At 43.1% G+C, this 14,648-nt stretch overlaps 4 protein-coding genes across 4 annotated transcripts; 2 read left to right on the top strand and 2 right to left on the bottom strand.

Annotated features, from left to right (window-relative positions):
* Window positions 1-23: 23 nt before the first annotated feature.
* Window positions 24-4,519, top strand: PCOAH_00036600 (DNA helicase; the record flags this gene model as incomplete). Its single annotated transcript, XM_020060451.1, has 2 exons — window positions 24-2,107; window positions 2,191-4,519. The coding sequence occupies 2 exons, from the start codon at window positions 24-26 to the stop codon at window positions 4,517-4,519; spliced, it is 4,413 nt and encodes a 1,470-aa protein (XP_019916049.1).
* A 163-nt stretch (window positions 4,520-4,682) lies between these two features.
* Window positions 4,683-6,248, bottom strand: PCOAH_00036590 (Glyoxalase I; the record flags this gene model as incomplete). The annotated part of the gene is made up of 6 exons (XM_020060450.1): window positions 4,683-4,847; window positions 4,975-5,106; window positions 5,208-5,273; window positions 5,392-5,490; window positions 5,614-5,742; window positions 5,886-6,248. 6 exons carry the CDS (start codon window positions 6,246-6,248, stop codon window positions 4,683-4,685), a joined length of 954 nt encoding a protein of 317 aa, XP_019916051.1.
* A 629-nt stretch (window positions 6,249-6,877) lies between these two features.
* On the bottom strand, window positions 6,878-11,740 carry PCOAH_00036580 (Uncharacterized protein; the record flags this gene model as incomplete). The annotated part of the gene is made up of 4 exons (XM_020060449.1): window positions 6,878-10,885; window positions 11,138-11,189; window positions 11,314-11,495; window positions 11,693-11,740. The coding sequence occupies 4 exons, from the start codon at window positions 11,738-11,740 to the stop codon at window positions 6,878-6,880; spliced, it is 4,290 nt and encodes a 1,429-aa protein (XP_019915904.1).
* A 498-nt stretch (window positions 11,741-12,238) lies between these two features.
* Window positions 12,239-12,820, top strand: PCOAH_00036570 (50S ribosomal subunit L24; the record flags this gene model as incomplete). The annotated part of the gene is made up of 1 exon (XM_020060448.1): window positions 12,239-12,820. One exon carries the CDS (start codon window positions 12,239-12,241, stop codon window positions 12,818-12,820), a length of 582 nt encoding a protein of 193 aa, XP_019915917.1.
* Window positions 12,821-14,648: the final 1,828 nt, after the last annotated feature.

Here is a 14,648-nt window from a genome sequence, read left to right as displayed (position 1 = left end):
ACATGATGATTAGCACGGAACAAATGAAACGTCAACCCCCGGAGGTATCGCCACTTACGCGCGGTGCCTACCGGTGCCCCATGAAGAGGCGCAGCAAGTACTTTTCGAAAGCTAGTAGAAAGACCACCAGGCAGGAAAACACGCCCTCCAAGAGGACACATGCAGGGGAAGCAGGAAACTACGCCATCCCCATCTCGACGAGCCTATACAACTCGACCATACTGCATGGGAAGTTCAAGAGTAGAGAAGCAAATGGGGGGAAGGAAGCGGGACTGTCCGATGGTACCCCCAATAGGCATCTCACCACAAATGAGGAGAAAACTCCCCCTAGAAGGTATCAGACGGGGTATAGGAATGGCAGTTCGCCCCCTGATGAGGACAATTCCCTAACGATGAAATTTCGTAGGATAATTGCCACCTACAACACCTTTACCGAGCTGATGAGGAAGCTAAAGTTAAGTAACAAACAAATGGGACAACATACCAACTGCCCTACATGCAGTAACAGCTCAGTACTTATGAAGGAAGGGAAGTATGGGCACTACTTCGAGTGCACACAGTGTCATGAAAGGGTTTCCAAAAGGAGAGCAGAAAACTCCATGTTCGATGAAAGAGAAAAGTTGTTTCTTCAAAATAGGAAAAAAATCTGCTTCGAAATGGAAAAACCCGACTCCTACCGCATTCACCACTTTGGGAACCTCAGCTTTGCCAACGACTTCAACAAAATAGTAACCGACGTGATCAGAGAAGTGGTCACTGATTTGAGGAAAATAAAAAGACGTAGAATAAAATACAGGAACATTATAAAGTACATATACAGGATCAATACATCTGTTGATTTATTCGAATGTTCAAAGAGGACAAAATTGAAAGGTTTCCGTCCTGCAAGGTACGTCTCCCATGGGGAGTCCCACTCCGTCTTCAGGTCCAGTTGCAGGTATAACTTCTCACTCAACCGAAAACGATACGCAGCCCTCCTTAGGAAGAACTATGCGAAGGTGAAGTCCAAAGGGGGGGAAGAAGACGTAGAAGAAGAATTACTCTTCCTGTACAACTCCAAATTTTTAAACCATGTTGAAAAAAAAAAAAAAAAAAATAGCCATTTATTTAAAACTCTAATTGATAGGTACACCCAGTGGTACATAAACGGACGTGACTTTTTCGATGAAATGAAATATCTTCCATTGACTTGGAAACCCAGGAGGGACTACATACAGAGTGGAATCTTCCCCTTCCACCTATCCAAGGATATTAAGAAGAAAGCTTCCTTTAGAAGACTCAGCGTTGACAATAACAACTATCTCTGCGGGTGTGTGTTCGACCTCTGCTCCTACCCCCTAATGCTACGTTATTTTGTATTCCATTTATACAACCACTGTTTTGTGCACGAAATTCCTACCTGCGTCTTCCACTACTTTGGATACGTCTACCCGAGGGTGAATGAGAAGACACGGGTACATAAGTTCTTTCTAAAATGGAAATTCTCCAACGTCATGCGGATAACCTGCGCAAAGTATAAGCGCGAATTTGAGGAGTGCCTTCTCCAGGAAGCGCAGTCGCCACGCCCTGCTGTAACTGCTAATATGAGAGGGGAATCCCCCATTGCATGCCCCTCCAAGTATTCCCCCCCGGATGATAACCGTATAACCAGTTCGTACAATTTGGACGAGCTAGCCAAATCCTCCTACCTTTTCAGTCGAGAAAAACTCAAAGCTCATATACTAAGACACCACTACACGAAACGAAAGAAAAAAGTGAAAAGAAAAATTTTCAGCGAAATTAAAAATAGGTGCCTTGAAGAAATAAAAAAGAACCTCCCCAGGAGGATTCAAAAGGTGATCCTACCGTACCAGCTAGAATCTGTGTACTTCTTTAAACAGCAGAATGGAAGAATATTAATTGCCGACGAAATGGGACTAGGAAAAACGCTGCAGGCGATTTGTATTTTCCACTTTTTTCGGCTTTACCCCACCCTTATTGTAACTCCGTCGTCTTTGAAGCTTAACTGGGCCTGCGAAATTGAGAAGTTCCTACCTGCGTTCGACCCGTCCAAGGTGCTCGTGGTAGGCGATTCGAACGACTTCCCGAGGGGGGCCAGGTTGTACAGGTAAGGAGTGCAAGCAAATGAGTGATACACAACCACCACCCGTGATACAACGCTAAACCTTTTCCCTTTCACCCCCCCTACAGAATCATCATCGTCTCCTTCGAGCTGTACAAAAAGCTGGCCCACCTCATAAACGAAATAAACTTCAAACTAATTATTGTGGACGAAAGTCACTTCATAAGAACGGTGCAGTACGGGAAGCAAAGTCAGCTAGCCAAAATGATCAAAGGGACCCTTAAAAAGACAAAAAACGCCATTTTCCTGAGTGGAACTCCCTCCATAAACAGACCCATCAATATATACCACCAAATTAAGTACCTCATAAACAGCAAAAAAATTTTCTGTAAAAATAAATTCACCTTTGGGGAAGAATTTTGCAAAAAATATTTTTGCAGAGGAGAAAAGATATTCGAAGAAAATTTACGCTCCTGGGAATTCCACCTCTTCTTAAAAAAAACCGTCATGATAAGGCGGTCCATTTCGGAGGTCTTTACTTCCAACTTTCCCGACTTGAAACGGTTCTTCGTGTACTTACCTCATGGACCTTACACCATGGGGAAAGATGATCTCGTCCATTTTTCATCGTCCTCTCCTTGTGCCCCAACCGGAGAAGAAAATGCCCTGCAAACTGTCGAGAAGGACTCAAAAGAAGAAACCCAGTCGGTTGACCCAGACTTCGCAACCCCCAACAGACAAGCATTGAGCGAGTTTTTTCAGGTACAGATAAAGTCCAAAAAAGTAGAAGAGGGACTGTCCAAAGTGGTTCATGCGATGAAATATATGGAGGAACATTTCCCAGGGAAGAAGAAAATAATTTTTTGCTACCACCTAAATGTGTGTAAATGCATCGAAGAAGAGTTGCTAAAAATGATAAAAAGAAAAAAACAAACTGAACAAGTTATTGTAGATTACGTTGTACTGAATGGAAGTTTAAGCGAAAAGGAAAAGAGAGAAAAAATACAATTCTTTCGCATGAACCGCAGCTGTCAGTATGGCATTTTCACCATCTGTGCAGTCAGCCATGGGTTAGACTTCACCTTCTGCAACTTGTGTTTTTTTGTAGAATTTCCAATAAACTTCTTTCACCTTCAACAATGCGAAAGCAGACTGTTTAGGAAGAACCAGCAATTCGACACGTACGTTTTTTACTTCCTCTTGAAAAATGGCTTAGGGAGTGACTACAAAACGTGGAGGAGGTTCATGCTGTGTGCACATAGCACTCGCTCAATATTAGATGGAACGGAGTTTGTTGCCAAGGATCTCCTCTATGAGAACGTTTCGGGGGACGTGCCTATGTTAAGCGGTCAAAGTGGGTCAAGCGGGGTTATAGATCCTTCCAGAAGTAGTTACTCCGCGGAGGGAACCAACTGCCCCTCCCACACCGTGCGAAGAGCGCGAAAAGGAAAATTCCTCTTCCAAATAAACACCCTCACAAACAGAATCCATGCGTACTACCAGAACAGGAAGACCAACTTTCCCATGGAACATTTAACCAACCATGGGGATGATAAAAAATCAGGGACGCTTCTCAAAAAATGCGCGACTAAATTTTTGCAAAATTACAACAAACTAAGCACGAACGAAAAGAAGTTAATTGAAAAGAAAAAATGCGACATGCACATATCGCTGTTACGCAAATTGCGCCACGGAGAAAATAAAATGAAGCCCCTAAAATTTGAGAGGTACATAAAGAACTCCACCGAAGGTGATAAGACATACGTGAAGACGTACCTTAAAAACAGCTTCAGGGGAAAACTACAAGTCTTCTATTACCAGGAGTACGATGAAAAAAGAAACGCAGTTAAATGTTTGCAGTGTAAAAGTGAGTTACCCCCCAGTGCCAATGCCATAGTTGGAGAATATGACGTCATGAAATATCTGCAGGACCACTCAGACAGCGCCACGGTGGAGAAATTTCATCACGAATTTGAAACGATTAAACTGCAAAGTTGTAATGTTAAAAATATTCTCATATGTGATGAGAGCAATATGTTTTGCGAGGGAAACTGCAGGAAGATTTATTTTTTAAAAAAAAGTTCCACCACTATACGAAGATTAATTTATGAAAGAGATAAAGGCGTTTGTAACATTTGCAAATTGGATTGCACAAATTTAATTAGACAAATAAAAAATCAAAAATATTTTTCAATTAACGAAAAAATTGATTATTTTGTTAAAAGGTATCCACTATTTATTGAAGATATTAATCACCTCACATTCATACTTGAGAAACCAATGGAGGGACATATCTGGAACGTGGACCATATTTTGCCCGTTTTCAGGGGGGGCGGAGAGGCCTCCTTTGATAATTTGCAGACATTGTGTACCTTCTGTCATAAGAAAAAAACAAAGGACGATTTTAGGAAAAAGGTGGAAAGCGCTAACCCTTTGGAGAACTCCCCTTTAAAATGATTCAACTGGTATATTTTCCGAGGGAAGGTAATTCGTCAACCGTTGTGTTGTATGTCCATGTGTTTTTTTTTTTTTTTTTTCCTCTTGGATTTTAGCTGTTTTTTTTTTTTTTTTTTTTTTTTTTTTGTCTTGCATTTTAGCTGTTTTTTTCTTTTCTTTCTCTTCACTTGTCACCCTTCAAATGAACACTGTACCCGTCCAGATCCTTGACCACCCAGCCCCCGTGCGACTCCAACAGTTCTATTCCATTTTCCCGTAGCCTCTTCTCCACGGGGGCCAAGTCGTTAAAACTCAAAATTAAATTCCCAAGCGAATTCCCCATGTGTAGCTTAAAAAAAAAAAGGGGGGTGAAAGTAGCGACGTGTGTGTGGCTGTTACGCAGGTAAATTTGCCAAACGGGCAATTTGGACTAAATTGTTCACACGCCTTGGCAAAGGCTAGACCGACACACTCACCTTATCCTCATCGTAGGCATACGCCATCTGCAGCACCGTCTCGTTCCTTCCCGAGGAGAAGAAGTAACTCATCCCGCCGTATACACTCCAGGGGTAGGAAATTTCTTCCAAGTGGCTCTGTATCTTTATCAGCTAAATATGGGGACCGAATGAGCAGATCGAAATGAGCACGCTGAACACAGTAACTATTCCAAATGGTGAACTTTTTTTCTTTTTGTTGTTCTTTTTCTCACCTCCATTCCTAAAATGTCCGAGTAAAACTTTTGCGAATCCTTCGTCGATGTGGTAAAGAAGCGTATCTGTAAATTTGCATTTTTTAAAAGGGGAATTACCAATTGAAAAGCTGGACGAAACGTGAGCAAAAATGTGCATAATGAAGGGGTTCCTTTCACTTATTTTCCTTTTCTATGTGCGTACCCTGTCTAGTTTGCTGCCTTTCCCCTGCAGCACAACCTCGATTCCGTAGCCATCCGGGTCCGTCACGAAGCAGTTTGTTGCGAATCGCCTAATTTGCGCCTACGTGTGTGTGTGAAAGGGGGCGAAAAATGAGCGCGCGAAATGGGTTAACCCTAAGTATGATCACACCACATGCACAGGCAACGAATGGATAGCCCCCGTGAAGAAGCTTCCTGTTCTTACGTCCTCGTCCGGAAGTATGCACGCTGTGATCGGCCTTTTGTCTATCCCGTCTTCCACATTCCCTCCGTATATTTTCGTTTTGCTTATTTGGAACTCTTCCATGTTTACGCCTAATCCCAGGAAGCAGTGCTGTGAGGTGTGGAAAAAGGGTTTGTATACTGTTTCGGCGGTCCACTAATGGTGGAAAAAGCAACACAGGTGCAACCAAGTGGCAGGGACAAAGCTTCCCTCCATTCACGCAGAGTGACAACGACACCCCTTCCCGAATATACCTCTCCTATAGTCAGGTCCTGCTGCTCCCCCTTTTGCACTAGCTTTATATAAGCCTCTTCCGGGCCTAAGCCCATTTTCACGAAACCCTCACCCTTCTCCCGCACTTGAAAACCCAACACATTTTTGTAAAACTCGATCGACTTGTCCACATTGCGGACTGTGTACTCTATTCCTTCCACTTTGCATTTCAGCCTGTTCTTTTGTTCTGGTTCAGCTGCATTTTTAACCTTCTTCCCGACGATATTGCTGCTGGTCAGGAAGGAATAAGACGAACTCCTGGGCAATTTCAAAAAGTGGTAACCGTTAAAGCAGAGCAGGGCTGACCAAAGGAGGGCGCGCTTAATCGGGGAAACCTTTGCCATGCGAACTAGCATACACACAAAAAATATATATAATATGTGTGTCCAGTGTGCGAACGTGTAACAAATGGGTGAGGAGTAACAGTCGAATGTGCGGATGGCACGTATCTGCAACCGATGGGTTCTGATACCCACGTGGGGGGTCCTACACTTGGCTCACCGCAAAACCTTTTACATTTACTGCGACGTTAGTGAAGGTGCTTATGTGAGGATGACGAAAAATAAGTTCGCACCAGGGAACAAAATTGATGGAAAGCATGTTCGGCGCGGAAGAAGAGCCATGAGGGAAAAAAAAAAAAAAACACATACACATATGCATACGTACGTATGTGCGTACTTACATATCGTACATTTCCGCGCCCGCAAGATGGTAGGTTGGGTAATCTTCAAAGCAGGAATAAACGGCGGCCGTCGCAACTGCCGCGGCAACCGGGGAAAACGCCTATGGAAGGTAAAACCTACGCACCAGGGGGGGCAACCACAACTAAAAAAGGAACCACGCACGTGCATACCCATGTGTGCTGTGACACCAGTATAGTTGCTGCAAAAGTGACTCCCCTTACGCTACGGAAGTGACGTCATTTTTGGCAAAGTGTACGATCCACAGGGGGTACATTATTCACCGCTCCACCTCATTCGTAACGCCCAACAGACGCAAAAGCGCGAGACTTCCCCGTCTCGAGCAAGTACGTATCAGCATCGCGGGCCACGTTTAGCAGCTTCTGAAAAATGGCCTTAACCCTCTCAAGGCGGCCATAACACATATGCCACTCATAAAAGGGCATAATCACTAAATTGTAATTTAATTTTCTCAAAAAAAATAAACGCAAATAAACCAATGGTAGAAGCTCAATAGAGGCACCATCAACTTCCTTAAAATAATTGTCCTCCTCCAAAAATTCAAAAATAATTCTCTTCCTTAAATCCACATACTTAACTTCCATGGAAAATATTTTAACGTTTTTCGAAATTTCGATTTTGTCCTTTTGGCTATTTTGGCAGTAGGCGTATTTCCTCAAAATAATTTCGAACTCAAGGTGGTCTGCGTTGCTGCGCTTGGTGCGTTCCTTGACGAGGTCATCATGGTTGCTCCATTCTGAACCATGTGGACCTCTTCTCTCCGTCGTTCTCTCCCCCCGTGTGTGCACCTCGGCTGTGTCTATATGGTTGTACTCCCGAGATATTATCTCCATCTCGTTGTCATCTTCCGTGTCCAGGAGGACGAGCTTCTTCCTGTCAAAGGTGAAGTCATGCGGCAAAGCGGGTGAGCGCATTAATGGTGACGTTGCATCTTCCCATCGTAGCGACTCCCCCATGTTAGCCTCAACAAACCTGCCAACCTTGTGCAGCAGCGCGTCCACCTCGGCGCGACCCTTTTGTTTAGCAAAAAATTTAACATTCAACAAAAAAAAGAAAAAATTGTTCTGCGGAATCAACTGCTTCATCCCCAGAATGTCGCTCATCAAGTTGGGATACCTTTCCAAAAATGGAATGTCGCGGAAGGATAAATTAACAAAAGTTACCAGCACGGGGACGAACTCCTCTTTGAGTCTTCCATCACATTTTATCTGCTCGTACAGCTGGTCGAAGAGTTCCAGACTTGTGCAGATGTACAGGTCGTTCACGCTGCAGTGAATGTTCGTGGCTGGGTTTATTAACAGCGGCATGACGGAGAAGTAGGTCTTCAGGAAGGGCAGTGGCAGCAACGAACGCGGCGCTCCTTCGAGCGATCCGTCACTCAATCCGTTGCGTTGTTCTTCGATTGATGTCTCCCCCCGGAGTGCCTGGCTAACCCCCCTCAAGCAGCATTCCACCAAACACACATACCGGTAGGGGTACATATTTTTAAAACTCCTCATCAACAGCTCCAACTGAGGAATTCCCACGGTGTCCACCCCCAACTGACGCTCCAAAAAAACCAACAGATATTTCCTTATGAGGGTATTCCTGTGGTCCACATTTATGGATAGCTTGCTCACTAGGTACAGCAACTTGATCGTTTCGTCTGTCTGCTGCTCTGTACTCTTCGTACTCTCCTTCCGAGACGACATAAAGCGAAGTAGAATTTTTTTAAAAACTGAATTGAATGAACTAAACTCCGTGTCGACATTGCGGATAATGCTAAGTCCCTTCACCAATTTAAGTATTTGCTCATTCTTCAACGCATGCACATGATCGTACAGGTTCGACAGTACGACTCGAACGACCCCCTTGTTCACGTAACTTAACCTTTGGAAATAATACAACAAGGTGCAACAATTTACTGCGCTTATTTTTGTTCGCCTGCTGTTGGAGATAATACCCCCTTCGTCTAGGGGAACATTCCCATGTGGGGCGTTATCCCGGTCGTCGCTTCCCCCACTAAAACTTTCCATCGAAGTGAGGTCATTCAGGTATGCCCAGTTCGTCTCCATCACACGTTCGATCTTCCTATACGTTTCACTAAACTCGCTCCCACCCAGTTGGTTAACCACCCCCCCCATAACCTTTTCACTACTGAACAAACTGTCTGATCGGTTCAGAAGTTTATCCATGTAATCCTGGTACTGCTTGCCCTCCTTCCTCCTTGCCACCAACCGACACTGCATCACTGTCAGGGTGCTTAAATAATTCAACACATTCTCCAAAAGGACATAATTTTCCTTTGTAAAAAAGTACGCACAGTGGTGCAACCCCCTCAGTAGGAGTAAAATGTCCCTAATGGAAAAGTGCAGTGAGCACAACAAACAGCACTTTAGCAGGTGCAAAAAAAGGGGGGAATCTCTATATTTAATCTTTCCTAGGAGCAAAATTTTGTACAAGACATTTTGGACGTACCTATCCAGGTGTTCAAATTTGACACAAACTTTCTCATCACAGTTGATTAGGAAGAAGTCTCTCCTTCTCACATGGTGAACGATGCTGGAGTATTCCTCTTTTTTGATGCTAATAAGCCCTTCCGCTGCTTTTGTCAGCAGGAGCGACTCCTCCAACGTTAGGGTGTGACCTCCGTGCGGGTTCTTAGCACTGCTTTTTACACCACTATGAATGGTGGCACTGCCCAGTGTGCCCTCCTCACCCCCCAAAACGCGCTTCACAACGCAGGAAAACAACTTTCCCCTCAAGGACGCACCCCCCTCAGTGCATTTACCAATTGTACAAAACTCATCCAACAAATAAATCATAGTGGACGTGGACTCTATCATGTTGGTGTCCTTCTTATCCAAAAATGATTCCATCTTGTTCATGCAAAAGTTCAAATGATAAACCTTTTTAAAGTAAAATAATATTTTGGCTAGCTCGGCAACACGGTCATAGTGGAAATGAGAAAAATCCTCCACCTTCAATTTGTCAAACAAGAATGAAAAATAACACAAGGGCAACAAATTGTTCTGCTTTATGTTCCTACTCTTTATAGTGTTCAGGACATTCACATAGTCCATGTCTTTCATTTCTTTAGCTCCTTGTAAGGACCCCTTTAATCTGTTCAATACGTCATAGTAACAGTCATTATCGATGAGGTTAAAAAATTGCAAATCCTGAAGGACGTTGCATAGCTGCTGTGTATTCGCTTGTGCCATTTTTTCGTAAAAGTTATTTCTCAGAAGTAAGTTAATTTGTGTGATTAGTTCCAAATTTGATTCACTATTTTGACGACCATTCTGGTTGGCTTTTCCATTGGGGGAAAACCCACACGGATGATTTTTCCCCTGGTGAATAGCCTCCATATCGTCTAACTGTTTAACCCCATTGGGTGCTCCCACATCCAGTTCACCGTCCTTCACCTCTCCTACCATAATCATGACCAACTTCTTAACACACCGCAGTACGGAGGAGATGCTATGCATCTGCAAGGACGGCACCACGTTGTGTAGCCTTCTCAAAAATGAGTTTAGCAACACTTCGTCTTGCGCTCCAGGGAAGCCACTTCCCACAGGTGGTACAACCCAGTAAGGATTAGCACTTGCACCAACGCGTCCCATCCCGTTGACGTAAAAATGAAACAGGATAGTCAAGTCGACTGCATTACTTTCGTCCAAAATCTGGTCCACATTTTTGAAAAATAAAAACAAAAACTTCTCATTGTATATGTCCAATTTTACCATACTATTTAAAATTAAGCTTATGCTCATCACGGAGATATTTTCAAAAATCTCCGCGGCCTTGTCCACCAGTTTTGTGTAAATCTGAATCACCCCCTTACTGTAGTACCTCCCTTTACTGATGGAGTTAATCAGTTGTGACAATTCGATTGGGTTTTCCGCCACGGATAATCCATAACTTAGGTTCTTCTCGTACATATCATATTTTCCATTCTTCAAATTTTCACTTAGCAATTTGCACAGCTTGGTTATTGTTTGCTTTTTGTTTCTTTCCTCCACTTGATCGTCCCTAGGAAGTTGCTCTTTTTTGTGGTGAAGATATTTACTACTTTTCGTCTCGTCTACGCATTTGTCGTCCCTTCTGTTGCTCCTCCTCACAGTGTCAATGTTCAGTGGCTTTCCCCGTAGCCTTTTCACAACAATGGAGCTGAAATTGCTGCGCGATGCGGCCTTGTGCAGGAGCGTCTGTACCGCGTCCAAAAAGACGCTACACCTTTTTGCATACATTTGTATGTTAGGAGGAGTTACACGGGGAGCCACGCAGGCAGGTTTCACGCCCTTCACAGGAGAGGTAATGAGATGGGGCAGATATAATTAGGATCATAAAGTGGGCCAGTCGGTGCGATCTCCACGTGGATAAAAAAAAGAAAAATTCATTTTGGCTGTTTTTTTTTTTTTCTTCCTTTTTGTTCATGAAATGTTGACACTTCGAAGGAATAAATAAAGACAAAATCAAATGGGGTTAATTTTAGAGAAGCAGCTGGTGGCAGCCCTCTCAAACGGGGCGTGTGCACGATACCAGCTGCGGACCCAACTTGAGTGTTCACTTCTTTTCATCTTCCGACGGAATGATTCCAGCCTTCTTCCATTCGTGGTAGCTTACGGGGGGGAAAAATGCAACCAAATGGGACAACAAATGGGACAAATGCAACAAAATATAGGAACAGTCGCCACACAGAATACGCAGCTAGCCCTCTCCAACTTACGTGGTGTACCCCAATTCCTTGAGCAGCTTCTTTTCCATCGATTCCTCCGACTCTTGCGCCTCTTTTCGCAGGTCCCGCTTGACGTTTTGGATGTAGCCCAGGGGGGTCTGGAGGCCGTCGCCAGTCACCATTAGCACCAGCATGCTGAGCGATGTGAAGGCCAGCACCTTGATCTGCGCGTTCTGAAGTGGGTGCGTGTGGGTTAGATTAAGATTCATCCGTGTTAGTGTGTCCACATTTGTAAGCACATTTCTGCTCACGCACAGGGGCAACTAATCATGGAAAGCTACACGTAAGCTTCTTCGAAGCACTCTCCGCTCATCCACATTGGCAGTGAAAATCTATCTCCTCCCATTACTCTCCCTCAATTTAAAATTACCGAAAAGTTCCCGTTTTTCACGAAAAGCAGATTTTTCAATTTATCCATTTCTTCCGCAACAGCTTTGGCATCACATTACCAGTGCTTCATTTGCCTGGACTGGATGTTTTTTTTTTATGAAAATGTTTCAAAATGCGATTTGACATGCTTAAGGGGTATGCCTGCAAGGGGGTACTAAAACTGTTCTATATTTTTTGCACATTTGGAGGAGCATCCTTATTTATAAGTTTGTTCGTTTTTTTTACGCCACTTCGGGACACATTTCCCGAGTTGCTAGCCACGTCGCTGAAAATTGCCTCACCCTTCAGGCGTTTTTTGAAGAATTTTCAAAAAAAATATGACGAAAAAAAAAAAAAAAAAAAATTTAGCTAAAAGTAAGAGGCGAAAAGCATACGCACAGGGAACAAATCGAACAGTGTGTTGCTTAGTGTGTATAATGATAAAGAGTTTGCCATAAGCGCTACAGGTGTACATGTTTATAGCCTCTTCGTCCCCTCTTTTGGCGAATTCCACTCGTTGAAACCGCGTCAAGTGAACAAATGAAAAATGCTATGCCACAACGTTTCGAGCAAGGTTAGCGAACTTCTCCTTAACCGGATGAACTGCCCCTTTCTGCAAAATGTACAAGTAAGAAACCATAAAATTATCAAACCCAGAAACATCATTAAGCTATGGAAAATTAACAAAGGAGACGAAGTGAAGGTGATATCGGGAAAGGATAAGGGAAAAATAGGGGAGGTACTAAGTTGTGATAAATTTAGGAACATGGTTAAGGTAAAAGGATGTAATTTGAGAAAAATCTATCTCGATAATAAATTTGTTTATATTGAAAAAAAAATTCATTATTCGAATGTCCAACTGATTGATGATTTTTTGAAGACAAACACCAAGGTGTGCATTAGATACACGGATGACAATCAGGTTATACGGATATCGAAAAAGTCCGGAATTGTTATTCCGTGGCCCTCCAAGACGAATAAAGAGGACGAGTTTGACGATGTGCAGGAAAATCCCCTGGATACGCCACCGCAGGAGGCCCTCAAAAAGACATACGACTACAAGACCGATGTCAAGTTCATGAATATATTACGCCAGACGGTTAACAAATACAACAGGGAACTCTCCTAGAGGAGCGCAAAAAAAAAAAAAAAAAAAAAAAAAAAGGAACAGATACAGCCACGTGTCCAAAAATGTTTTTCCAATCCAGAGAGGGGAGCGCCACAATTGTGTGCAGGCTTGAATCTGGGCAGCTTTAATTGGCAACCTGTGCTTAGCACCCAATCAGCCGAGCCACGTTTCATTTTGAACGACGGACGTGAAGCTTTGACTCAATTTAATTTGTTTAATTGAATTCACTTTTTCGCGAAAAATAGGAAGCGCCCGTGTTGTTAAACGGTGGAGACGCGCAATATTTACCTCCAGGGAGGTTCAACAAGAAAAGAAAAGAAGATTAGTACACACCTGTGGCACCTGCACAACTATAGTACACCATCGATCTGGTGTTCTTTTTTATTCAACTGTGCCTGCCTCGGATGGATGTACTTCCCACAGTCGTGTACAATGTGCCGCATCTACACAGGTGTAGTGGGGTGGAGATGTCCCTCACAAACAGCAGTAGGCACATACTATAGCATACCATCTTTAATCGCTTTAAAGACAGTAAACACGATTGGGAAGACCAACCGTTCGGGTTAAACGTTTATTTGTCCCTTGCCAAACAAAGCACAAACCTATTTATACCTGATCGGATTGTGTAGCTGCCTAATGGTTAATTTGACCAGTTATCCTACACGCAGAAATGGTAGTTTACCCCACCCCCTTTAAAATTACATCAGTTAAGTTTATTTGCACACAATTTAAAGAAGCTGTTTGTTAAGTATGAATTTATTTTAATTTTTCCTTTGGCTGTGCCTCCGTTGGGATCATCCTCCCAATCCCGTTTCAGAAAATGTTCTCCTCATATTTTTTCAAGTGTTGTTCTGTTCAATCCTTTTAACATTATTTGTTTCAATTTTTTTTCCTTCCACTTGGCAATTTTATTTTTTTCCCCTTAGCAGCAACCACTGCAACGACCCTTTCCCCAAAAAATTCGCTTTTAAAAAAAATATTATTTTATATTTTTCTTTTTGATTTTCCTCACAAACGGGGACAGCCAAGGAAGCTTACGTCTCGCTGCTTAATGATGCGAACGGCCATATGAAGTAGAACAAGAACTGTACGCTATGTTAAATATAGACGTATTGCAGCAAATAAAAATGTTAGCAACCACGTGGGTGTATAATTCACCCCCATTGGTAAAGCGAATAATAAGAAGGAAGAAGTTGCGGCTACCTGGCCCTGTCATAAATGTATAAAAAGAAAAAAAAAAATTTTTTAAGTGGGTTCTCTTCCTAACAGATGATATATGCACTTCACGTTGGGGGTCCCGCAAAATGGTTAGCAAAAAGAAGGAAAGGAAGAAGCGCGGGGCGAGCTGTGGTACATGGTGAGCCACTTTTATATCGTATGCGTATGCCCCGTGGTACAATACATAATAATGCATTTCGCTGCTGGAGCTGTATGAACAGTGGAGTACGTACATAATATAAATGCGCCATTATATACATAGAAGTATGCTACGTACGTAATATATTGTATGTAGATACGCTTGCTGCTCTCGGGGCCGAGGAACGTCCGCCCGGCCAACAGGCTGAAGGGACGTATGCGGAACGCGAGTAAAAGTGAAGCAGCTAAGCTATAAAGGGGCACTACAAGCACTGCGCGCAAAAAAAAAAAAAATATATATCACCTTATATACATGTAAATAATTCGCTTGCCCAGCTATATCCATTTTCGTATGCGCATGTACCGTATGCGCTTCCGACCATCCCATTTTTTTCAATTCGACATGCGCACTTCAGTATGGCGCGAATTTTTGGAGGAAAAAAAATTAATTCAAAGCGCGGCAGAAATAAAT

Source organism: Plasmodium coatneyi, chromosome 11, assembly GCF_001680005.1.
Source record: "Plasmodium coatneyi strain Hackeri chromosome 11, complete sequence".
Taxonomy (NCBI): domain Eukaryota; phylum Apicomplexa; class Aconoidasida; order Haemosporida; family Plasmodiidae; genus Plasmodium; species Plasmodium coatneyi.
Note: the sequence above shows the minus strand (reverse complement) of the source record. Positions and strands in the feature narration are given on the sequence as shown.